The sequence below is a fragment of the Eucyclogobius newberryi genome, unplaced genomic scaffold (assembly GCF_026437365.1).
Source record: "Eucyclogobius newberryi isolate DKJ021-1_F unplaced genomic scaffold, fEucNew1.0.hap1 SCAF_4, whole genome shotgun sequence".
In the NCBI taxonomy this organism is placed as follows: domain Eukaryota; kingdom Metazoa; phylum Chordata; class Actinopteri; order Gobiiformes; family Gobiidae; genus Eucyclogobius; species Eucyclogobius newberryi.
The window spans coordinates 7253255-7279871 of record NW_027316056.1 but is presented as its reverse complement, the minus strand read 5'-3'; the positions used below and the strand labels follow the sequence as shown (position 1 = coordinate 7279871).

The following is a 26617-nucleotide window of genomic DNA, read 5'->3' as shown; positions in this document are numbered from 1 at the left end:
TTTTACATCAAACAATTTACATTTTGTGAAGAGTTGAGCTCTAAAACAGAATCCTTCTGTCTATGTCAATAAGACATTCCATCCAAGATGCAGAGAAAATGTCCACACAACAGACACAACAGTTCAGTTCATGTCCAATCAAGGGATACAATTATAAACCACTAAAATGGTCAAACTGGTGAAAAATGGGAAACATTTTTGTAAAATCTTAAATATATTCATGTCCACTACATTTTAGTAAAGTGTGTTCTCTAACCTGTCATATGCACTTTAAAGCATTGACCATTTGTGGTTCCTACAATGTCAACATCATGGGTCGGATTCTCCTCCTCAACCACTTTTAATGTCTCTCCCCTCTCTCCCCCATTTCACACTACAACTGTCCAGTCTAATAAAGCCTTCGGCTAGAGAATCATTGAAAAAGAAAAGTAAATTAAGAGTTTCAATATCAAGAGTATCAAGGTGACAAATGCCATCAGGGCAAAGATGAATTCTTAATGCTGTTCGATCTGAGTGCTGCCGGGGATCGTTACAGAGACTGATGTCCAGGGGACAAGATGGACATCACTGGCACTGCCCTAAATCCAGAAAGCAGGAAGTACTTTGTTGAGATTGGTAACTGTGTCTCAGGCCACAGAGCCTAGACTTGTGGGGTGCCCCAAGGGTCAATTCTGGGACCCCTTCTGTCCTACGTGCCTTATCACAACTATACAGACAACAATCAGATCAGTTTGTGGAGGCAAAACATTCTCCAGCTGAACTCAGACAAGACTGAAATAATCGTTTTTGGCCCACAGAAACAAAGACAAAGTGTTAGCGTCACCTCCAGAGTCTCGCTCTAAAACCTACAAACCAAGTTAGAAATCTGGGGGTAATAATGGACTCAGACTTGAACTTTAACAGCCACACCAAATCAATAACATCAGTAGATTTTTACCGTCTAAAAACGTTGCCAAATCAAAGACTTTGCATTTGGTTGACCAGTGTAAAGGATTGTTCACTGTAACCCCAAAGCTAGAGGAGCTCAGCCCACACATGGAGCACTGTGCCCACATGGAGCACTGTGCCCACATGGAGCACTGTGCCCACACATCGAGCACTGTGCCCACACATCGAGCACTGTGCCCACATGGAGCACTGTGCCCACATGGAGCACTGTGCCCACACATCGAGCACTGTGCCCACACATCGAGCACTGTGCCCACATGGAGCACTGTGCCCACATGGAGCACTGTGCCCACACATCGAGCACTGTGCCCACACATCGAGCACTGTGCCCACATGGAGCACTGTGCCCACATGGAGCACTGTGCCCACATGGAGCACTGTGCCCACATCGAGCACTGTGCCCACACGAAGCACTGTGCCCACATCGAGCACTGTGCCCACATCGAGCACTGTGCCCACACGGAGCACTGTGCCCACATCGAGCACTGTGCCCACATCGAGCACTGTGCCCACATCGAGCACTGTGCCCACACATCGAGCACTGTGCCCACATCAAGCACTGTGCCCACATCGAGCACTGTGCCCACATCGAGCACCATCGAGCACTGTGCCCACATCGAGCACTGTGCCCACATCGAGTACTGTGCCCACACGGAGCACTGTGCCCACATCGAGCACTGTGCCCACATCGAGCACTGTGCGAGCACTGTGCCCACATCGAGCACTGTGCCCACATCGAGCACTGTTCCCACATCGAGCACTGTGCCCACATCGAGCACTGTGCGAGCACTGTGCCCATATCGAGCACTGTGCCCACATCGAGCACTGTGCGAGCACTGTGCCCACATCGAGCACTGTGCCCACATCGAGCACTGTGCCCACATCGAGCACTGTCCCCACATCGAGCACTGTCCCCACATCGAGCACTGTGCCCACATCGAGCACTGTGCGAGCACTGTGCCCATATCGAGCACTGTGCCCACATCGAGCACTGTGCGAGCACTGTGCCCACATCGAGCACTGTGCCCACATCGAGCACTGTGCCCACATCGAGCACTGTCCCCACATCGAGCTCTGTGCCCACACCGAGCACTGTGCCCATGCCGACAAAGGTGCTGCGCTGCTCTGGATTTGTTCCAGTGGAGTTTGACGGGAAACCTTAGCCCTTGGCAAGATCTTTTTGTGTATACATGGTTAGTTGTCGCATGAGTATGTGGTCTTGTTAGTGCCACAGCAGATCTCCGTTCTTCATGTGAGATATCCTCCAGTCCCAGTTGCACCGGGTGCAGTCTGAGTGAGTTGTAAAACAGCTGCAGTTCATCCAGAACGCTGCTGCTCGGGTCCTGACTAGAACCAGGAAGTATGATCACATTAGTCCTGTTCTCAGGTCTCTGCACTGGCTCCTGTGGCTCAGAGAATAGACTTTAAAGCAGCTCTGCTTGTGTACAAGTCTCTCCATGGCCTAGCACCAAAGTACATCTCAGACATGTTAGTGCCATATGAACCATCTCAGACTCTGAGGACCTCAGGGACCGGCCTCCTGCTGGTGCCAGAGTCAGGACTAAACATGGACCGGCCTCCTGCTGGTGCCAGAGTCAGGACTAAACATGGACCGGCCTCCTGCTGGTGCCAGAGTCAGGACTAAACATGGACCGGCCTCCTGCTGGTGCCAGAGTCAGGACTAAACATGGACCGGCCTCCTGCTGGTGCCAGAGTCAGGACTAAACATGGGGAATCAGCATTTCAGTTCGAAAAACATTTCATAAACTGAACAGCTAAGCAAGGATGGGCCAGGTTAGGACTTGGATGGGAAATGTCTTGAGTGAGAAGTGCCACAGGGGGGCAGTAGTGCACAGTGTTGTTGTGTCATTGGGCAATGCATTTCTACACTGGAGGAAAGGTGATGGAAATTAGCACATGCGCATAATGTATGTTCATTAATATTCACTATTCCGACCGAATCAAATAATAATCATGTATATGTCCTACGAGGTGACAGAGTTTCTTGTCTCCTCTTTACAGTATTACATAAGACTTTCATCGTGGCTTTGTTATAACCTGTGCCTCCTCTGTCATCTTCCTTCTCTCTTTTGCCTCTAGGGCGCGCTCCACACACCAGCACCACCAACACAACACCGCAGCGCCATGGGGAATCCAGAGAAGAACAGCTCCACCAATCAGAGGAGAGTTTGGCCCCTGAACACATGAGCCCCCACAGCCCCAAGCCCTGCTACGCCAACGCAGAGTGTCAACGTAACTTCCTGTTGACGACTTAGTGAACACAGACTGACTGTTAGGGCAACGAGAAATTGAATCCAACAGTTATTTAAACAATTTCCATCATGTTTGCAAGCAAATCCTTCTTCTATTTTGGTCTTATAAGCTTAAGACATGCTAATGTTGTAATTTAGTTTTGGACAAACATTGTTTAGCAGTATCAAGTCTAACTTTTGTCAAATGTTAGAACGCCTGGACGCATTTTCAAATGTGTGAAGTAAATATAGGTTTCTAATTGCGATTGTTAAAAAACATATTTTTTATACACCTGATATCCCAAAGAAGTAAAATGCAGTTAGAAGAGAGAATTTTAAATTGACGGTAAATTTGGTAGAATTGGTCGTTTGAAATGGTGCAATTTTATTGGTTTTAGTAGCTACAAAAAGGTTCACGGGTTGTTGGCTGAGGATGGAGGTCGAGGTAGCGGAAATGTTGAGCGGTCGGTCAGGGCAGAAGGGGCAGAAGGGGCAGAATGGGGCCAGAAAAGGGTCTGGGACGGCAGCAGCGGCCAGGTGGGGCATGTGTTGGCTGGCTCTGCTCTCCGTGGTCGGTCTGCTGCCCCCGGTGGCGTCGGACTGCTGGCTCATCGAGGGCGAGAAGGGCTACGTGTGGCTGGCCATCTGCAGCCAGAACCAGCCGCCGTTCGAGGCCATCCCGGCGCACATAAACAGGTCAGTGGATTGAGATTATTGACAATTTCAAATACAATTTTTAACATACCCTCATTATAAAAAGTACCTTAACTAAAACATAATTTCCCCCTCAGACATGATATTACTCTGCAGTATGTGCTATTGGACCTGAGAAGCAAAACAAGAGCCATGTCACATTTGGCTCAACATTTCATAATGCAACATATAAAAGATGATTTGTTACATAAAACAACAAGTAATAATTCAAAGTGGGTGTGCAAAGGATGAGAAGAGTCCTGGATAATGTGCACATCCTTTTCCCTTCAGAGCTCCTCCTAGACTCCTGTGATCTAGGAGCTCATGTTGACGATGCGCTGCAGTTTGTTCTTCCTTTGCGCGCTCAGGTTTCCATACCACATCACTCAGCGTGTTCAAAGTGAAGAACCGCTCCACAGGCTCTTGTTAACAGTTTCAAGGATATCTTTGCTAATTCCAGAATGTTTCAATTTGCTAAACAAATACAGCCTTTGTGATTTTTTAAAGATAGAATTTGTGTTCTCTTCAAAAGTAAGTCTTCTGTTTTGTATGTGCCATATTTAAACTGCTTGACCATCTCAACAATACCACTGTCAAAACTACTCAAAAAATCAATTCAGAATTCTATTCAGGGATTGGGATTGGACCAGTGCCTACAAAGGTCTTGGCAAAAGTTCCCAGGATGTTGCGTTTTAACGTAGGTGGATTAGAAATCTTTATCATGGAACCAAAATAACTCAGGCCGGCGAATTTGAATCGAACATTATCCAAAACTTCTGAATTACAAAAAGAGAGGTTAAAGGCAGTGTGGAGGTACAAAGAAGTGAAATGAAGGCAGTAAAAGCTGAGGTGTGTCCTGTTTATCTCGACTAGTTCTTCCCTGTCTCACAAAGAGCCCCAGGGAGAGGTTTACTGTCCTGCTCTGATGGTTTATGTGTACTATGGGAGAATACAAAACCTCCGGGCGGTGACCTTGACCCTTGACCTCTGACTCATTTTAGCTTTAAAAAACGCAGAGGGATAGAACATGCAATATGGTTTTATTGTATGGAGTGGTAAACATTTTTCTTTGGCTTGTCAGTATGAGACAAGACAAGGACAAAACTCAATACTAAGAAGTACTTTGAAGAAAGAAATACTGATTATTGAAACCATCACTATGTTGACAAAGGTTTGAATACAACGTTTTAGGTCTGCAGTGATGTCATTTCAGTTTATGTTTTACTCACCATTACATGGAAAATATCTTACTTTAAAATGGTGTACTATTTGGAGACGTAATTATATACATTTGGAACATGCCACTGTATTAAACCAAAAACAACAACCAACTAGTACAAATATAGCTGTTAATAATCCCCTTTGTATATTGTATCCACAGCACAATCATTGACCTGCGACTGAATGAGAATAAGATCCGCTCGGTGCACTACTCATCCCTGAGTCGCTTTGGAAACCTGACCTACCTGAACCTGACTAAGAATGAAGTCAGCTACGTGGAGGACGGGGCCTTCTCTGCCCTCTTCAACCTGCAGGTAACACACTGCCAGCGCTATACTTCAGCTCGTCAGACTGCACATGGAGCACCACAGCAGGAGAAGTGCTGCTGGGGAGGTGCTGTGAAGGTGCTGGGGAGGTGCTGGAGAGGTGCTGGGGAGGTGCTGCGGAGGTGCTGGAGAGGTGCTGGGGAGGTGCTGCGGAGGTGCTGGAGAGGTGCTGGAGAGGTGCTGGGGAGGTGCTGCGGAGGTGCTGGAGAGGTGCTGGGGAGGTGCTGCGGAGGTGCTGGGGAGGTGCTGTGAAGGTGCTGGGGAGGTGCTGCGGAGGTGCTGGGGAGGTGCTGTGAAGGTGCTGGGGAGGTGCTGTGAAGGTGCTGGGGAGGTGCTGTGGAGGTGCTGGAGAGGTGCTGCGGAGGTGCTGGAGAGGTGCTGGGGAGGTGCTGCGGAGGTGCTGGAGAGGTGCTGCGGAGGTACTGGAGAGGTGCTGGGGAGGTGCTGGGGAGGTGCTGCGGAGGTGCTGGGGAGGTGCTGGAGAGGTGCTGGGGAGGTGCTGCGGAGGTGCTGGAGAGGTGCTGCGGAGGTACTGGAGAGGTGCTGGGGAGGTGCTGGGGAGGTGCTGCGGAGGTGCTGGGGAGGTGCTGTGAAGGTGCTGGGGAGGTGCTGCGGAGGTGCTGGGGAGGTGCTGCGAAGGTGCTGGGGAGGTGCTGCGAAGGTGCTGGGGAGGTGCTGGAGAGGTGCTGGGGAGGTGCTGCGGAGGTGCTGGAGAGGTGCTGGGGAGGTGCTGCGGAGGTGCTGTGGAGGTGCTGGGGAGGTGCTGGGGAGGTGCTGCGAGGTGCTGGAGAGGTGCTGGGGAGGTGCTGCGGAGGTGCTGGAGAGGTGCTGGAGAGGTGCTGGGGAGGTGCTGCGGAGGTGCTGGAGAGGTGCTGGGGAGGTGCTGCGGAGGTGCTGGGGAGGTGCTGTGAAGGTGCTGGGGAGGTGCTGCGGAGGTGCTGGGGAGGTGCTGTGAAGGTGCTGGGGAGGTGCTGTGAAGGTGCTGGGGAGGTGCTGTGGAGGTGCTGGAGAGGTGCTGCGGAGGTGCTGGAGAGGTGCTGGGGAGGTGCTGCGGAGGTGCTGGAGAGGTGCTGCGGAGGTACTGGAGAGGTGCTGGGGAGGTGCTGGGGAGGTGCTGCGGAGGTGCTGGGGAGGTGCTGGAGAGGTGCTGGGGAGGTGCTGCGGAGGTGCTGGAGAGGTGCTGCGGAGGTACTGGAGAGGTGCTGGGGAGGTGCTGGGGAGGTGCTGCGGAGGTGCTGGGGAGGTGCTGTGAAGGTGCTGGGGAGGTGCTGCGGAGGTGCTGGGGAGGTGCTGCGAAGGTGCTGCGGAGGTGCTGCGAAGGTGCTGGGGAGGTGCTGGGGAGGTGCTGTGAAGGTGCTGGGGAGGTGCTGGAGAGGTGCTGCGGAGGTGCTGGGGAGGTGCTGGGGAGGTGCTGTGAAGGTGCTGGGGAGGTGCTGGGGAGGTGCTGCGGAGGTGCTGGGGAGGTGCTGTGAAGGTGCTGGGGAGGTGCTGTGAAGGTGCTGGGGAGGTGCTGTGGAGGTGCTGGGGAGGTGCTGTGAAGGTGCTGGGGAGGTGCTGTGAAAGTGCTGGGGAGGTGCTGGGGAGGTGCTGTGAAGGTGCTGGGTAGGTGCTGTGAAGGTGCTAGGGAGGTGCTGTGAAGGTGCTGGGGAGGTGCTGTGGAGGTGCTGGGGAGGTGCTGTGAAGGTGCTGGGGAGGTGCTGGGGAGGTGCTGTGAAGGTGCTGGGGAGGTGCTGTGGAGGTGCTGTGAAGGTGCTGGGGAGGTGCTGTGAAGGTGCTGGGGAGGTCCTGCGGAGGTGCTGTGAAGGTGCTGTGGAGGTGCTGGGGAGGTGCTAGGGAGGTGCTGCGGAGGTGCTGGGGAGGTGCTGTGAAGGTGCTGTGGAGGTGCTGGGGAGGTGCTGGGGAGGTGCTAGGGAGGTGCTGTGAAGGTGCTGGGGAGGTGCTGTGGAGGTGCTGGGGAGGTGCTGTGAAGGTGCTGGGGAGGTGCTGGGGAGGTGCTGGGGAGGTGCTGTGAAGGTGCTGGGGAGGTGCTGTGAAGGTGCTGGGGAGGTGCTGTGAAGGTGCTGGGGAGGTGCTGTGGAGGTGCTGGGGAGGTGCTGTGAAGGTGCTGGGGAGGTGCTGTGGAGGTGCTGGGGAGGTGCTGTGAAGGTGCCGGGGAGGTGCTGGGGAGGTGCTGTGAAGGTGCTGGGGAGGTGCTGCGGAGGTGCTGTGAAGGTGCTGTGGAGGTGCTGGGGAGGTGCTAGGGAGGTGCTGTGAAGGTGCTGTGGAGGTGCTGGGGAGGTGCTAGGGAGGTGCTGTGAAGGTGCTGGGGAGGTGCTGTGAAGGTGCTGTGGAGGTGCTGGGGAGGTGCTAGGGAGGTGCTGTGAAGGTGCTGGGGAGGTGCTAAGGAGGTGCTGTGAAGGTGCTGTGGAGGTGCTGGGGAGGTGCTGGGGAGGTGCTGTGAAGGTGCTGTGGAGGTGCTGGGGAGGTGCTAGGGAGGTGCTGTGAAGGTGCTGGGGAGGTGCTAGGGAGGTGCTGCGGAGGTGCTGGCGAGGTGCTGGAGAGGTGCTGTGAAGGTGCTGGGGAGGTGCTGTGGAGGTGCTAGGGAGGTGCTGCGGAGGTGCTGGGGAGGTGCTGCGGAGGTGCTGGGGAGGTGCTAGGGAGGTGCTAGGGAGGTGCAGATGCTGCAGCAGGTTAGTAATGGCCTTGCGAGTGCAGCTTTCGCAGCCTGTGACAGACAGAGCCCAGCAGAACACGACTGGAAAACTACATTTATAAAGGAAAAGTCCTGCAGAGGACAATGGCGTCCGGAGAATACAGACGTGAAAGGATCTGGAGCATCACCAGACGACCTCCTCCTCCGCAGTGCTCCAAGGGCGATCTGGACTGCACTCATTACAATGCTGTGGACTTGCAGCCTCTGCAGCACAGTTGCTCTGCGTGATCTGCTCGGGCAGATCACTTTGAATACAGCCATATCACAGTGTCAGTGCCTAATCTGCTCAGATCTCAGAAACAGGGCTGGGGCTGGATAGTACTTGGATGTGAGACCACTGGGGAAACCAGCGCCCACAGCGGGGAGCAGTGGCTCTAGTGTAAACCGTCATTGTGTCGTTAGGCAAGACACTTCACCCAACTGGTGGTCAATGGTGCAGATTAGCAGCTTTGCTTCTGTCAGTTAACTTTACAGTGTAGAGTTAATAAATACTGAAATGTTTTTTGGTGTTTTAAAAGCATCAGTAGCACTTCCTGTGTCACTCGTCCTCTGACTTGTGCACTTCATGCTTCCCTTTATTGTTGCTCTACAAGCTTTGCTCCCCACGTACTGATCTTTGTCTTCACTAGTCCAGTTTAATCATGAAGTTTTCACTGCCCTTTCCCTGGGGCCGAGCGAATCTTGATTCTACTTTTGTACCAACTGAAGTGGTTTGATACATATCAGGGGAAAGTGGTCAGGACAAGCAAGGAAAGGAGGTTTAGAGGTTTGGGCATGCGTACTGAGGACAATGAGAGGCTTAAACAGTGCTAAATAAACTCATGTGAAACCAGAGAAGTCTGTAGAATGTTCTCCTGTGCACAAACTGTGCATGTGCAGGACGTCAACAACAGCAGCAAACATTCAAGTGACTAGCTTTTAGTCAGTCAATGTTTGTGGCTGACACAATGTTTTTGTTTTTTATGATCAAAGGTTACTTAGAAATACAGGTTAATCACACAGTGAGCTAGTTTGTGTGTTATAGAGGATCTGGACCAAACAGTGAAGAACAGTGGCTTTAGTAGTGAAGCGTTCGTCTCTGCCCAGAGTTTATGATGCTAAACAGTGATAAAAGAATAACAAAACTCCACTTCAGGGAAATGCAGAAAATGTTTTCAGATGTGAAAGACGTTGTTAAGCTGGACTGTTTTTAAGGTCACGTTTGTGGCACATGAGGCCTGTCTGTCTGACCAGTGTGACTATCTCTTTATAAATGTGTGATTTGTGCGGTAAGAGCACACACCTGTAGTAGAACTGTCGTGTCACTAATTCAAATGTTGTCTGTTCAATTCAATGGCGGTGCAATCGCAGCTGCCTCATGTGAATACTGCCGTTGTGTCCTTGGGCAAGACACTGAACCCAATTTGCCCCCAGTGTCTGCGTACATCTGGTGAGTGATGTAAAGCGCTTTGAGTACCTTGATGGTAGAAAAGCGCTATATAAATGACAAGCAGATTAAACAGTGTTCAGCTAATGGATAAGCAAGGAAAAACTATAAAACCTTTTGGCAAACAGTAGAAACCCTCAGGAGAACCACAGTGAAGGGAAGATCAAACTCTCAGGGATGGACAGGCAGAAGAACCACTCAGGAGGAGAGAGGGGGGTTCATCTAGAGACAGTTCATCCAGGCAGAAGAAGAGCCGTTCATCTAGAGTAGAGAGTGTGTCTCCAGGAGCAGTTGGATCTACAGGTCAGCACCAGCAGTGTCTGAAACAAAACCACTCCACGAGAGGAGTGGAAGAAGGAGAAAACATGTGAAGAGCAATTAACAGATGAACAGACCACAGATGAACTCAAATATTAAATATTGTTGACAGGAAAAGTAGGAGGAAGCAAAGGATAACTGGCCTGACCATAAGCTATTTCAAAGAGGAATGTTTTAAGCCTGGTCTTAGATGAAGAGACTGTGTCGGCCTCTTCAGACCTATCCTTTGGTGTCTTCGCTTTAAATATCCGTTATCATTAGCCCACACTGGTCACAAATGCAGCCTGCATATACAAATGACACAAGCCGCTCTCACGTTTTATCCAAAGCCCACGCATGTGCCCAAACAAAATACGGTGTGCTGCCACTCTCATTACGCACATAACCCATAGAGCGTAGGGCATCAAGTGCTCCGAGGGGCACCGCCATCTTGACTAGGCAATTTGGATTGAATGACAATGGTTTATTGTGCAGCAGCGGCACATTGCAATTACAACGGATGATGAAAATTGGCCTCATAGGCAGAACCTTCACCGTGGCACACGCAAAGCCAAAGTGTTTGAACGTCTTACAAATGTCTAAATCGTGTTTTCATACATGCAAAGCGTCAATAATTTGCAGCTTTTACTGTTTTCTAGCACCTCAATCGAATTTGCAGAAGAGCAGGAGAAGGGCTTCAGGTGATGCTGAACAGGGACATAGTTGTAGAGTAGGATTGTCCTTTTTTTTACGTGTTCGAGGGGGCCTGGGGGCCCGGGGGCACCACTGAGCATTTCTGCTTTGGGCAGGCAAATAGCTTGCAGCGATTACCGTGCGTAATCTTATGGCAAACAGAAGTTTTGTTGTTGTTAGTTATAATCATTGTTAGTTGTTAATAATAATCACCTCCAGTCACATTCTGGAGCAAAGCCAGCATCGTTTAAGTACTTTTAAGTAAGATTTTTGTTTTATCTTATGCTACTCATGGTCTAATGAGGGCGTGTTCTTATGCAGCTTAAGCGGTGTGTTTGAAGCTACAGACCTTTGTTTCCAGTTAAGTTATAGGGTCAGCTGTAACTTCCTTTTCGGTTTCTAGATGTGATGACTCTTCGTGGACCTGTTTTCTGTGCCCTTGAATGTATTGACTTCTGGGTCTGATAATGAACTGAAATAAACTGTGAATTTTAACCATTCCCAAATTAAAGGAGACAGAGTTTGCTTTTCCCAGGTACCAGTATTAAACTATAACATAAGAAGGTCCTAATTTTTACCATTTGTACATTGTAAACTGGCATATTCATCTAATCATTGGGTTAAAAAAAGGTTCCTTGACTTCCTGTTCAAAACTGCCTCTTCATAGTGACATTTCATTGAAACAAGCAGCATTTACACGTTTATTTTTGGAATGGTTGTAAAACATTTTAGAACTCTGCATGTATGAGGTAGAAGGCTGGTGCATCCTCCTCCGTCAAATCCACGCCACTCAGAATGCTTTTGGCTCTTGCCGTGCTGTGTTCGTGTTCCTACATCCAAAAGTCATGTTGAGGTGCCATGGACCGTAAGGGCTGTGATTGGTTAATCCACATGGACTATAACGTGTTTAATACAGTTTAGAACTGCTGAGATTTGGCACAGAAATGGTTGCAAATGAGCCTAATGTAAAAGTTTATTGTGCCAGTATTTATATAAATGCAAAATAAAACGGTTTAATTCCCATGATGCACCTGGAGCCTGATTAGCTCGAATGGTTCATGTCTGCGTGAGCCCGGGAGCATGTGACTGCTGTGAGGCTGATGGAGAAGCAAACATGAGCCTAGAGTCTTAAAAATGATCACAGTGAGAACAGGGGTGTGGACGGGGATAGGGGAGAGGTGAAAACAGAAGGTTTCTGAACACTAGGTTGCAGGACAAAACAGGATTAACTCTGTTGGGGATTCTTACAAGTACAAGTACTGTAGTGTTATTCATGTCCTCCCACTTATGGAAGAGGGACATTCAAGGTTGATATCGATTTAAGAATTGGATCGAGATTTCAAACATGACACTGCATGAGTGTGGGTATGTTTATTAGAGTAATTTGGGGCACCAACCATAGATTAGGCATTTAACAATTCTATAATTAAATATCTAAATTAAGCAATTTATTCAAATTAATTAATTTTGCTCGTTAATCTGAAGGTTTGTGAGAACGTAACCGTGACATTGACCCCTTTTCTGGAAAGGAATGAACACTTTACCAAATGTGGTATTCAGGATACATAAAAGTATAGTGGCTTTAAAATATCCAGCATAAAATACCACAGCTAAACTGTTCAGAAGTCATTTAAAAGACCAGAGTAAACATTCTACAGGACCCGTTAGAAACACCGTATACTTTTCTCCCACTGCCTCCTCTCACAAAGCCGTCCTGCATGGACTGATGCCAGGAACAGTGAACACATCTCCTCCTCTCTCCTCTTTGTTCCAGCATGTGTCCAGTGCTCATGTCTGCCACTCACACCTCTGCAGGTCCAGGCTTATCCCTCTCCTCTCCTCCAGGTTCTCCAGATGGGCTTCAACAAGCTGAGGAACCTGACGGAGGGCATGCTGCGCGGCCTGGGGAAGCTGCAGTACCTGTACCTGCAGGCCAACCTCATCGAGACGGTCACACCCAATACCTTTTGGGAGTGCCCCAACATCGAGAACATTGACCTCTCCATGAACAGGTACTAATCCACTAGTTTATTCCACAAATCCATTGTTTTGAGGTTGATATCCAGATTTGGCTTCCCACCGGTTCAGGGAGTGTGTGGGGTTAATGTGCTTCTGTTGCCACTATTTGTCGGGTCACAGCTCGCAAATGTCCAATTGTGAGGTTCCAACAACTTTAGCGCAACCAATCAGAGCAGCTGGGCAGTGCTGCGTTGACTAGTGACAACTCATAAACTGGAAACAGTATGAACGACACTGTAATAACTGTAATGACTGTAACAGGCTCCTTACTCTCCTGTGGCCTTCATAAGCAGGTTTAATCAACTCACGTTTCTTCTTTTGTTTCGATCTAATTTAGCTCTAAATAAGAGCACATGACACTTGCGCTCTCCTCTGCTTGTAACAAATATTTCCTGAAATGTAATAGATTCATGGTGGTGGCGGCTCTGCTTCCTGTGAGTGAGGCCGATAATCGCTACAAAATGTCTTCATGTGTGTGGGCTGTAAACTGCGTCTTGTCTTAAAATCGTAGACAATTTTTAAATCTTCTATAATGCGTTTCTTGAAATTCAATTTACAGGTTTTTATGACACGGCACTATCATAATTTAACAACTTTGTAGACTATAGTACGATAGACACACAAGGATCAAGTTTAACATCTGTGGATCAAGACATTATTCTAAAATTCTGGGTGTAACATTAATTGACATGAATACAATGGCAATATACCAAGCATGCAATTCTAATTTATAATGGTGGTTGGAAAAAAGGATGTATCTTGGAATTCAATTGAACCCCAAAAATGTAATATATGTTGGATAATTATGAACTTAATCAGAATTACACACAATACACAATAAACATGGTTATACTCCTACTAACTGAGCAGTAACGCTAATCCATCTGCCAAAGATTATATTCATACTAGCAAACTTCTATTCAGTCTTTGCTTTGACACTGTGGCGGCTGGTGATGCAAAATATAGAGGGAGTTATTTGACATTAATGTGTTTCTTTTCTTTTTTAAATGTCAAAAAGTGAATTTTCCATTTAGCAAAGTTGTCTGTGATGATTAAATGTAAAAATGTAAAATGTTACACATGTAGTTCTAACTAATGTTAATGGTTTTCTGTACTGTTTTATGAAACAGCACCAACAATTGTTTGTGTTTTTTCTCTTATGTAGAAATTGCTACAATGCACTATAAGATACAGTATCTTTGAGATTTTAGTTTTGCTCTTTACAAGTGTAAAATGTCATTTACCATCACCAAAAGTAGAAATCAAGTTTGTTTACTTGTAATGTAACTTGATGTAAATGTATATTTAAAATGTGTATTTGTACAGTCAATGTAAATGTTGTTCTTAAAGACATGTCATTTATAGCGTTCTTTCATTTTCTAATAACCAAAACATCTATTTATGAATAGAACTTCTGCGATGCTTTCAGCGCCTTATCCAGCAATAAAGTCAAAAAATGCTCCTGTTTGATGTGTTTGCTGTCAAGGTAACGGAGCACAAGAGCTACACTGGTTCAACACATCAGATTCAAGTCTCATCAGCTCAAACTGAGAAGAAAACCACCACTTTCACTTCATCATGAATCTAGTTTTATTCACAGCCAGCAAAGAGTCAAGGAGCTCATTCTGGAGAGTTTTGGACGTATCTTTGAAACAGTGTAGCTCCATGATCACGTGTGAGGTGCACCTGCTACACTGTGTCTCCAGCATAAACAGTGTAGCTCCATGATCACGTGTGAGGTGCACCTGCTACACTGTGTCTCCAGCGTAGACAGTGTAGCTCCATGATCACGTGTGAGGTGCACCTGCTACACTGTGTCTCCAGTGTAAACAGTGTAGCTCCATGATCACGTGTGAGGTGCACCTGCTACACTGTGTCTCCAGCATAAACAGTGTAGCTCCATGATCACGTGTGAGGTGCACCTGCTACACTGTGTCTCCAGCGTAAACAGTGTAGCTCCATGATCACATGTGAGGTGCACCTGCTACACTGTGTCTCCAGCGTAAACAGTGTAGCTCCATGATCACATGTGAGGTACACCAGCTGCACTGTGTCTCCAGTGTAAACAGTGTAGCTCCATGACGGAAACACTACACTTAAATGGACAATGAAGCAAATCGCACTTTTGAGAAAGTTTTACTATGCGTATTACGTCACTATGAGAAAAGCTTCTCATAGTGACGTAATCATTTTTGTCAGGATTTGATTGGCTAAAGATTTTCAAACAGAGCACGACGTACGTCACACACAGACCGCAACGTTTTTAAAGTATTCTTTTACATATTTAATCTGATAATGATACAACATAATTCTGAACAAATTATATTGTTTTTGGACAAAAAAATAGTTGAATACCATTTGACATAATTGGCTGATTGACAGGATGATGAAGGACATCGCCCTTAATGGACCAGCCACCACTGCTTTGACATTTTTATTTGAATTTCATTCAGGAAACGTAATGCTGTCAGTGTTGTTTGTAATTGTGTCTAAACTTCTTTCTTTGTGTTTGCAGGATCCAGGTTTTGGACGGCAGCCTGTTCTCTGGGCTGACCAAGCTGACCACGTGTGAGCTTTACACCAACCCATTCAACTGCTCCTGTGAGCTGCTGGGCTTCCTGCGCTGGCTCTCCTTATTCCCCAACCGCACCAGCGAGCGTATGGTGTGTGATGCCCCTCGTGGCTTCTCCGGTTACAACCTACTCAACCAGAACCCCCAAACCCCCAGCCAGGGCAACGCGCTCTACATGCTGATTACAGTGTGCTCAGATGATGGCAGCAGTGTCACGCCCCTGTTTGTGGGTCTGGGAGACTTCACCACCCCGCCCCCAGACTTTGTGTCCCCCTGTGGGCAGGACGACTGCGCTTCTGGTACCCCTCCTGACGAGCTCATCAGTATTAACGAGATCATCTCTGATGCTAAACCCATCATGGCGCTGAAACAGGTGCTCCACTCGAGTGCAGTCATCACAGTGCAGATCCCTCATCCCTTCAGGAAGATGTACATCCTGGTGCTGTACAACAACAGCTTCTTCACAGACATCCAGAACCTGGCCAGCACGAGACAGGACATCGAGCTGAAGAACCTGACGCCCAACACCAACTACACCTACTGCGTGGCATCCATCCGTAACTCTCTGCGCTTCAACCACACCTGCCTCACCATCTCTACCGGCCGCAGAGCCATAGACGAGCGCACCACTAACCAGTCCTCCGCCACACATTACATCATGACCATCCTGGGCTGCCTGTTCGGGATGCTGCTGATCCTCGGCTGTGTGATGCACTGCCTGAGAAGAAGGAGGATTATGGAGGCAAAGGAGAGGAAGATGAGCCGCATTCAGAGGACTTTAATTGAGCTGAAGTACGGAGGTGAAGGGGGTATAGAGGCGGGCAGCGGGGGCTCCCAGAAGCTCGCCCCTGGGGACAGTCTGTCCAGAATGCCCTACCTCCCTCCTGGGGAGATAGATCCTTACAAACTACAAGAAGTTATAGAAACGCCAGCTCACAAGCCCGCTAAGATCAACTACATGGAGGTGAGAGGTTCTGTGGAGAGAGACAGAGACAGAGACAGAGACAGGGACAGAGAGAGAGAGAGGGATAGAGAGAGGGAGAGAGAGAGGGAAAGAGAGAGGGAGAGAGAGAGAGAGCGAGACATGTCTCCTGAGCTCAATCCCCAGGGCTCTGTAGCAGAGATCTCCACCATCGCCAAGGAAGTGGACAAGGTCAATCAGATCATCAACAACTGTATCGACGCCCTCAAGTCAGAGTCCACCTCCTTCCAGCAGGGAATGAAGTCTCCGTCTGCAGGAGGCGGTGCTGTGTCCACGGCTGAGCCTCAGCTGGTTCTGCTGGAGCAAGAGGGCGAGCGAGGTGGTCGAGAGTTTCTCTCTCCTGTGTACAAAGGAGGCAGATCGCGTGACGATCGCCGAGGTTTCCACCACTCTCTGCAGCGCCACCACAGTATGGAGGCCCCACCTACCTCCAAACGGCCCAGCACCTCATCGTCCCCTGGCTCGGCACGCAGTCCGCGCTCCTTCCGCTCCGAGGGCGGATACCACCCCTCCGAGAGCCGCTACATTGAGAGGAGCTCCCCTGGAGAGAGAGAGCGAGGAGAGCCCATCCGCACAGCTCCTCCTGCGGCAGCCATTTTAAGAGCAGAGGCCCAGAGAATCCGACAGTACAACGAGCACCGGCACTCCTACCCTGGCTCTCAGCAACACCTGCAGGAGCTCCAACAGCATCCCCAGATCGTTCAGGAGCTGCACCAGCACCCCTCCGCCCGCAACCCCTCAGTTCTAGATCCAATGACCCTGAGCCGGCAGGCTAAACAGCGCGAGCTGGCCTACCACTACCCCATTTCTCCCCAGTACCACAACTTAAGCTACTGCTCCAGCCCCGAGGAGGATGAGGAGGATGAGGGACTGCTGTGCACGCCCACTCTAGGGCTGTGGGAGCGCTTCAAGCTGCACCGCAAGAGGCACCGACAGGCCTCTCTGGAGGACGAGGGCTACGTGGCTGCAGGACACGCCCTCAGACAGAAGGTCCAGTTTGCCAAGGACGAAGATCTGCACGACATCCTGGACTACTGGAAAGGAGTGTCCGCTCAGCAGAAGGCCTGAGGACAGCACTCATACAGATCATCTGTAAATACACCACGCCTCGAGAGACAGGAGGACCAAACTCATATATTATAATTACTATGGAACAAAAATCTGAAATTATAGAGAGGAGGTAGTTTTTGTATGGAAAATTATAGCTCAGAGTTATGTAGCTCTTTGTACTAAGTTTTGAAAGAAAAAATAACATACTATGAAAAGAAACCTTAAAGGTTGCCTGGAAGCCCATCTGCAGGAGTGTGAGCAGGACATTTGTGAGAACCTAGAGTCTGGAAGGTCCAGCAGAGAACCTCCAACATGAGAAGACGATGAGCTAGACACGTGGAGCTGACGGGTGTCCAGGCAGCAGACACTGAACTGTGCCCAGAGTCTGAGAACCATGTGCCAAAATCAATCAAGGGCAGTAGGCCCGACTGTGTACCACACTCACACTGTTTTTCTACACACTTTAAAGCAACTAGAATGATATGTTCTTATTCCAATTATTACTATTATTATTCTTATCATACTGTCTTATCCTTATTGGATGAGGATGACTCTGACAAGAGCGTGGCCTGCAGAGACGTGGAGCAGACTTTTCTTCAGGAATGTGCTGAGTCCTGAGCCACCCCCCCCCCCCCCCCTGTACAGACCACACAGAAGTTCTATATTTGACTGTTTCCTTTGTACAACCTGGTTTTGAAATCTTACTGACTTTTCTCCACTTGGCCTCCCGAGTTAGTTAGCTACCTGGTCACCGATAGTACGTTTTTGATTTTGAAGCTAAAAATGTTAATCTTGAAAATGAATGTCTTCGACTCCGCAGGGGAAACATATCTGCACTGTTCAAAATCAGAAAACGACTTGTGGAGACGACCAAACCTCTCAGCTTCCTCCGGGGACACTGTAGATCCATTTTGTAAACGCCATCCTTCGCCAGTTTGAAGCTTTCATTACTAGCAATAGGTTGGGTTTGCCTGACATAACATTCTAAACTGTCCAGATGTGGTGGAGGGCAGGTATGAATTTGATGTTTTAGCCATGTTCAAAGTTCATATCTCTGTCATTACTGGGCCTATTCACATGAAACAAAAACTGTCACAAAGAACATTGGGTCTCATTCAATCGCTTCCACTTTAAGACGATGAGATAAAAACAGACCAATTCTGTCAGAAATGAGATTTGCGCCTAGATCACAAACAGCTACGGTCACTCATGTCATTATTTACATCCAAAAATAATATGTATCTGTAAGGAGACGCTCTCTAAACTTCCATTTACGGCTTGACATTGTGAGAGCGAAAAATCACTGCAGTTTTACAGCTTCAGCAGCATATTAAGCGTCATCGTTGTCACATTTTCACAACAGGAGAGAGGGGGGGATGTTAGACTTGTTCCTCTCGCTATCAACCCTGATCACTCTTTTTGTATCAAAGACTATTTTTATATGATATAATTTGTAAGAATAGATACAGTTTACAATCATGCTGGAATTTGAGTTTTTGGTTGCAATACAAGAGTAATTCTAAAACTGCGTGCGAGTGCTCCGGACTGTTCGTAGGATTTGTTTTTGCAGAAGAAAATGTTAAGAACACATTTTGTGAATGCCAAATATCGTTGTAAAAGGCCTTAAGAAAAAGTAGTTTTAAAGAACGTGTCATGAATGAGGCCCAATGCATTCTCAGGTTGTATTCACACTTGCAGTGCACACAGACTACGACCAAACTGGGACTAAACCGGTGTTCTGTCGAGATGTGCTCCCCCTGTCGGGATGTGCTCCCCCTGTCGGGATGTGCTCCTCTGTCGGGATGTGCTCCTCTGTCGGGATGTGCTCCCCCTGTCGGGATGTGCTCCTCTGTCGAGATGTGCTCCCCCTGTCGGGATGTGCTCCTCTGTCGGGATGTGCTCCCTCTGTCGGGATGTGCTCCTCTGTCGAGATGTGCTCCTCTGTCGGGATGTGCTCCTCTGTCGAGATGTGCTCCTCTGTCGGGATGTGCTCCTCTGTCGAGATGTGCTCCCCCTGTCGGGATGTGCTCCTCTGTCGGGATGTGCTCCCTCTGTCGGGATGTGCTCCTCTGTCGAGATGTGCTCCTCTGTCGGGATGTGCTCCTCTGTCGAGATGTGCTCCCTCTGTCGGGATGTGCTCCTCTGTCGAGATGTGCTCCTCTGTCGGGATGTGCTCCTCTGTCGGGATGTGCTCCTCTGTCGGGATGTGCTCCTCTGTCGAGATGTGCTCCCCCTGTCGGGATGTGCTCCTCTGTCGAGATGTGCTCCTCTGTCGGGATGTGCTCCTCTGTCGAGATGTGCTCCCCCTGTCGGGATGTGCTCCCCCTGTCGGGATGTGCTCCTCTGTCGGGATGTGCTCCTCTGTCGGGATGTGCTCCTCTGTCGAGATGTGCTCCCCCTGTCGGGATGTGCTCCTCTGTCGGGATGTGCTCCTCTGTCGGGATGTGCTCCTCTGTCGAGATGTGCTCCCCCTGTCGGGATGTGCTCCTCTGTCGGGATGTGCTCCCCCTGTCGGGATGTGCTCCCCCTGTCGGGATGTGCTCCTCTGTCGGGATGTGCTCCTCTGTCGGGATGTGCTCCCCCTGTCGGGATGTGCTCCTCTGTCGAGATGTGCTCCCCCTGTCGGGATGTGCTCCTCTGTCGAGATGTGCTCCTCTGTCGGGATGTGCTCCTCTGTCGAGATGTGCTCCCCCTGTCGGGATGTGCTCCCCCTGTCGGGATGTGCTCCTCTGTCGGGATGTGCTCCTCTGTCGGGATGTGCTCCTCTGTCGAGATGTGCTCCTCTGTCGGGATGTGCTCCTCTGTCGGGATGTGCTCCTCTGTCGGGATGTGCTCCTCTGTCGAGATGTGCTCCTCTGTCGGGATGTGCTCCCCCTGTCGGGATGTGCTCCCCCTGTCGGGATGTGCTCCTCTGTCGGGATGTGCTCCCCCTGTCGGGATGTGCTCCCCCTGTCGGGATGTGCTCCTCTGTCGGGATGTGCTCCCCCTGTCGGGATGTGCTCCCCCTGTCGGGATAATAATAAAAATAATAATAAAATATAGCCGCAAGCGGCAATGATCGGCCCTCGCCACGCCGCCGCCACGCCGCCGCCACACCGCCGCCACGCCGCAAGAGGAGGGGGCGCTAACGCGCCCCAATTGTCCTTTTATTACGCCTACTGCTGAATCTGTGACGCTGTCACATCTTCTCCCCTTTGTTTTACCAACAAAAAGCAATTTTATTTTGAATTCTTGGCAAAATGTGCGGCTTTGCCGCACAGACACCGTGACTCTTTGAATGAAAATGTGGATAACTTTTGATGGTCTTGAAGATGAGTCTCACCAAATTTCAGGTTAATAGGGCTGACGCCCTGGGAGGAGTTTGTGAAAGTCTAAAGTGTAAACATGTTCTGGCGATTTCCCCATTGGAATAACATGAAAGGTTTCGGTCATCGTTACGGCAACGCCATAACAATTATGACATGAGTCATTGACTTTTTTGATGGGGATGCTAAAATTGAGTTGTGTGTCAAATTTCATATAATTTCGCAAAACTAAACATTTAACCTCCATATAAAATCTGTAGGGGGCGCTGTGGCGCCAAATGAATTTATTTCACTTCAAGTAGGTTTAGGGCAAAGAGTTTAACAACTGATTCTAATTTGACGCAATTCGGACTTTATCTGCGCAAACGGCAGAAATTTTAAATATGGGAGATTTCTGAAATTCTAGCTACAGTTTGCGGCTTCGCCGCACAGAGACCGTGAGAGGTATCAATGTAATTTGGATAACTTTTGATGTCCCACTCCTCAGTAGCATTTTCACCAAATTTCAGCTTTTTAGGGCCAACGCCCTGGGAGGAGTTCGTAAAAGTACGACGTTTGGAAAAACTCCGAAGTCATGTTTAGCCATTTTTGAAGCAATATGGCCGACATTTGGTTGGGCGGACGGCGTTGCAGTAATAATATTTTTTACTTCTCTTGTCACCATCTACCTCTGCGCCAAATTTCATGATTCTACGATCAGATTTTTTTTGGGTCATTTCCCATCTCTCAATGCATTTTTGGTACATTTGGGGGCGCTGACGCGCCAATTTTTTTAATTTTAGAAAAGGGAAATAGCCAGAATGTAGAGAGGCACGATTTTTAGAGGCGTGCAAATTTTTGTGACTTTTCGTCAATGTTCACTGGGTGAAAAATAGGGGGGTTGGTCCCGAGAAGAAGAAAGAAAGAAAGAAAGAAAGAATAATATTCCGATGCGAAAACAATGTTTCCCATTTTTCAAATATCATAAACTATACATTTTCGGAAAGCGCTCGCGCTTTCCTACCTCATGGTGTGGGTCCCTGGTCACTGACGGGTACTTTCGATAATTTTGAGTGGGCTCCGCCCACTTTGTGTTTTTGGCCCTCTATACAGTAATAATGTTCAATTTTTGCCTTACATGCTTATATGCACGGAACATGCAAGAGATGGGGAACGTATTCGTGAGCTACTTAGCGCAAATGAGTGCTTTATATGGGGATGACGACCGCTTCGCGGTCGTCATCCCAATGTAAAGTGCTCGTTTAGTGCGAACTTTTGCACGGGCTTCGCCCGTTTACAACGGTAATGTTCCATTTTCCTACAACTAATTAGTATGCACGGGGCGTGCATGAGTGGAGGAGTGCGTTAGTGAGTGTTTGGAAGTGGGCGAGCGCTTCGCGCTCGATTTTGTGCGCACTACGTGCGCACTTTCGCAGCCGTGCTTCGCACGGCCTTACGAGATTAATAGGCCTCTCGCCAGCTTGTGGCGCTCGGGCCTAAAAATATGGGGTAAAATCGAAGGATTAAATAAATCAATAGAATAAAGAGATAAAATAAGTAAATATAAATTCAATAATAAGTATTAATAGAAGGCCAGGCTCAAAAGGTGGGTCCCTGCTCTTAAAATCCTGCATGTTCCCAGGGGCCCTGCGTTCCTCCTGCAGGCTGTTCCATAGACGAGGGCCGTGGTGCCTGGAAGACGCCTCGTCGAGTGTATGTCTTTGGGAATGACTCAGAACCGGCTGGCGGAGGAGCACAGACCATTAAGATATTTAACTAACAGTAACAGAACATGTTCATGTATTTACCTTGAACTAACAATAGTTATGACATCAGATTATAATGTGACTTCACTTCACTTCAGGAAAATCTTCTCCCGCTTCAGCTCAAATCGGGGGGAAAATAATTTGAAGTGAGGAAACGCATACTTTGAGAGGCTCATCTCGACACCACACCGGGACTAAACCTGGGTCTGAATCAAGACCGGCCCAGGGCTAAACCAGGACTAGAACATGAGTCTATATCAGGACTAAATTGGACTCAAAACCGGACCACATCATGGCAAGTCTGAACGCACCCTCAGTCACCATGAATGAACTTAAACATTTTTTATTTCTCACTTTATCAACACAGAAAATATTGTCAGTTTAAAACACTACAAACCACAACATTCATTTATTATCGACCCAAACCACATCAAAACATGTTATAATTCTACATTTTGTGGCATTACACCGGCCCTTGCCCTCCATCTGAAATGATGACATCAAATTCTAGAATGTCGCGAACGCAACCTATTAATCTGGTTCCACTGTGGTGCCATTGTGCCAAATTGTTAAGTCATAAAAAAACAAGAACTGAATTTATATACTTCTATTTACACAGATTTCTCAGTTTGCCAAACAGAACAATTTGCACAAACTCTTTTACCATTGGCTCACTGCTTTCTTCTATCGTCCAATCGTTTCTAAGACCAAAGTACTGTGGTAGTATTTTGACCCTCTAGCGCCATCACCCTTGAGTTGTACGCACTCACACACCAGATGAATGTAATCTCAGTGAAAACTATAAAGGGCTGCTTCGGGATCTGTTGTCTGAAACCAGGGATGCACCGATCCAACTAGTGGCCATACTTGGAACTTCAACCGGAAAGGATTTGAGTGAAATGTGCGGAAAAGTTTGTAGAATAGACAGACTTTGGCGCGTCAACCCCAGCAATTAGAACGTATCAGGAACGGTATGAGAGCGTGAGGGATGATTGGTGAACATGACACAGACAAGTAACAGGAGGAAAGAACGTCAGGCTAATCCATGTGTTTGTAGCGACCGAAATGCTCCAAAAAGAAGTCCGGTAATGGTGAAAAGCTTGAAAACGTTTATTTTAAATGTCATTTTTCAAGCTTTCAACCATGTTTTAACATTGTCCCGTCATCAAAAACAAAAAAATGTGTTTATTATTCATGTATTTATCTTAATTCACGTGTGTTTCATTAGTCCTGTTTACAAGGCCCTCTCCTTCAGAGCCTCAGTAACACACATTTCTCAGAACATCACAAGTGTTTATGAGTCCATAAAGCATCATCAGCAAACTCGTTCTGATTATATGCTTTTTAATTCACCCACAAATATATAGTACTTTCACAATATTTGCATTATTTCAACAAATCAAGTTGACATAAACACAACACTTGACTAGCACCATAATGTGTTAATAAGAAATAATCATTGTAATACAAAAGTAAGAAGAGTTTTTATTAATATTTTTTCATTTATTGTTAATTTTGTAGATTAGGGCTCTAAAGACGGTGCTGCCAGTTACATTATGACGGATTTACTAAGGTTATAAATGATTTCTCCCTCAAATCACTATCATTACAACTGCGTGCTGACATTAGCATTACCCCCGACATGCTAAAGAGGACTGATGAAACGAGCACGAACGAAGCTTAGTACAACTCCAGGTATGTTTTTGATATGATATAAGAGGGTTAAAAGCTCCAAAAAGTCTATTTCGCATCATGTGTTCTTTTTAAGAGCAGGCAATCATGAAGGTCTTACAAAGTAGTGGCAAAATAATTGATTTCTTCTTCCCACTGAGCGATAAAATGTGAAAAACTCCTGTCTGGACTCGGCTTGACTTTAAACCCACTGTCGGAGCAAGATAAAGGTGGAGTTTCCATGGCGACTGCCTCATGGACCAAGAATGACAAAAGTACCAGTCGTTTAAATAATCCTCCCTTATCTGCTTAAAACGCACCATGGAAGAGCCTTCGAGTGGTGTGTGACTGGATCCAGAGGGGAAGTGGGGTTTGTACATCAGTTTTGGGGAGTTAGGGTTACATCAGGTCAAAACCTCGACACGAGCAGGTCAATACTTGGAGTGAGGGCGTTGGCATAGCGACAGGAACGCTTGCTGCCTTTTTCTCACAGCAAAAGTGGTTCTCGGATCAGATTTGCAGCTCATGATGTCTGGGTGATGCACTTTACCCCAGATCTACCTAAAACAGGATGGCACATGGAAAAGCCAACTCCTCCAGCTAATGTGGTAATGTGGTCACGCAGCAAGAAGGCCCAAAGGATGCTAAATTGACTTTTTCGGGGGTTTAATTATGTTCTAACGTGTTCAAACGTACCTGGAGTTGTATTTAGCTTCATTCACGTTTGCTTTGTCAACACTCAAAGGTAGAGATCCGGTGGTCTCCTGTGCCCTTTTAGGCTGTGGTGAAAGAAGTACTCAATTTAGTTACATACGTAAAAGTAGAAACAGGAGCAAAAAAATAAATAAAACTAAAAAAAGAGTAAAAAGTAATTTACACTTCTGAGAACTAGTAAAGCATCAAATTTTGATCTGGACAAATAATTGTCCTAATTTTTGGTCATCAGAAGTTTTCCTGGTCATTTTTTCTCTACATTTTTGTTTGCTCAAAGCTTAGACTTGTAACCTGAAAAACAAAGGCTCCATAAACGTGTAAATGATGCAGTGGAGTAGAAAGTTCAGATGCCTGAGTCCACAAATCATCACCAGACTCATACTGAGCAGTTCTGCATTCAATCACGTTCATTACATCTGTGCGCTTACATTAGCATGACGGGGCAAGCTAGCTTTCTTTGTTTCCCGGTGGACAGCAGATTCTGACACGAGACTCTGATTGACTTTTCAATCGACATTCAAAAACATAAGTCGCCAAAGCAAATGTACAAGAGCATGTTTAAAGGCCAATGACAGTAGAAATAATGCAGAATATGTGGTCCCACCTGTGACTGGTCAGCGTTAGGCCTCGGTGCATCCGCAGTGGTCAGCAGCAGAGTTGGGACGGCTCTGGACTGGGACAAACAGACTGGGACTCTTCCACAGCCTGAGACAAACAGACTGTGGAGGGTTTGGAGGTGTTGAAGACGCTGTGAGGAGATTTGCTCTGGGTGTGTCCACACTAAGACTGCTGCAGGATGGATGTGAGTTCATACAAGGCTCTGAACCATGAGTAAAGATCATGTTTCAGACTAAACTACAACATTTACTGAATGGAGTAACTCACATTTCAGGTACAGGCTGTTTAAGGCCAGACACTTCTCTCAATAGAAACAAATGAGACGATGTCTCTCATTTTGTTGTTGTTTTGAGATCATTTTCTCTAAATGCATATTCCTCTCATAAACATGAAGTTAAGCCCATAAAGTAGACTACACACAAGGACATCACAAGATTTTGACAAATTACGGAAAGATGTAATTCTCAGCCTGATATATATAAGTTTAAATTAAAAAAAATTGAAATTTGAATTTTTAGAAGGTTTGATCTCACCTAAGTGTGACAAACCCCGAGCATAACTTGCTACTTTAGGGCTAATGCTCACAGCTGTTGGAACAATAGTTCTGACTGTAAAAAGTGTACTATTTACAACCATAGCCTCCCTAAATGACCTAAGTATTTACTAAGTTATATGTTTAGGGAGGATTCACGGGCTCGAATTCACTAGAGTAAAACCAGAGAAAACGGATCTGTCTGTTTGTGGAAAAAAGTCGCAAAATGAAAAACCATCGAGTTGTTTTAGTGTGGGCGCCTCCTGGTGGATGTCCTGAAGACAATGCGTTTGGATTGGAACGTACGGTCAAATCAGCCCTATTCTGTGAACACAAGCACTAATGCCTCCAACCATCCGCCCATGCTCCGCCCGTGCTCCACCCATGCTCCGCCCGCACCATATCAACGGATCCACTGCTGCTTTCAAGTGTCACGAGAACATCGGGGATTTCTTCAGGTAGAACTTGTTTACAACTCGCACCCTTTGTTCACGTCTTTGTTTAGCTGCTATAAAAACTGATTTAAAGCCAATTTTGTCACCAGATTCTCACGTAACATCAAACATTTCAAATCCAAACATGTTATTTTTGAGCGGGCAGTGTAATTGTACTCACTCCTCATGCTGAGAAGGTCCCACGCATGTTCAATTGTTAATGCTAATCAACCTTCAGCTTGGGATTGACAATTTGGAGAAGTGGACTCAACTTTTTGGTTGTTGTCTTTACCTTATATTACACGACTTTAAGAGCGGTTGGTGGAGTCTTTGGAAACTCGTATGTCCCAATGATGCACTTGAAAGCAGCTCCACTCCCCCGAGATCCAGCCGGTTAAAGCCATGATCAGGAGGCCAGCGCTCCACA

General features: G+C 47.5%; 1 protein-coding gene across 1 annotated transcript; it reads left to right on the top strand.

Moving 5' to 3' along the window:
- Positions 1 to 3584: 3584 nt before the first annotated feature.
- Positions 3585 to 17436, top strand: LOC140377267 (protein ELFN1-like). The gene is made up of 4 exons (XM_072462612.1): positions 3585 to 3896; positions 5275 to 5428; positions 12394 to 12560; positions 15083 to 17436. Exons 1-4 carry the CDS (start codon positions 3634 to 3636, stop codon positions 17187 to 17189), a joined length of 2691 nt encoding a protein of 896 aa, XP_072318713.1. The 5' UTR covers positions 3585 to 3633; the 3' UTR covers positions 17190 to 17436.
- Positions 17437 to 26617: the final 9181 nt, after the last annotated feature.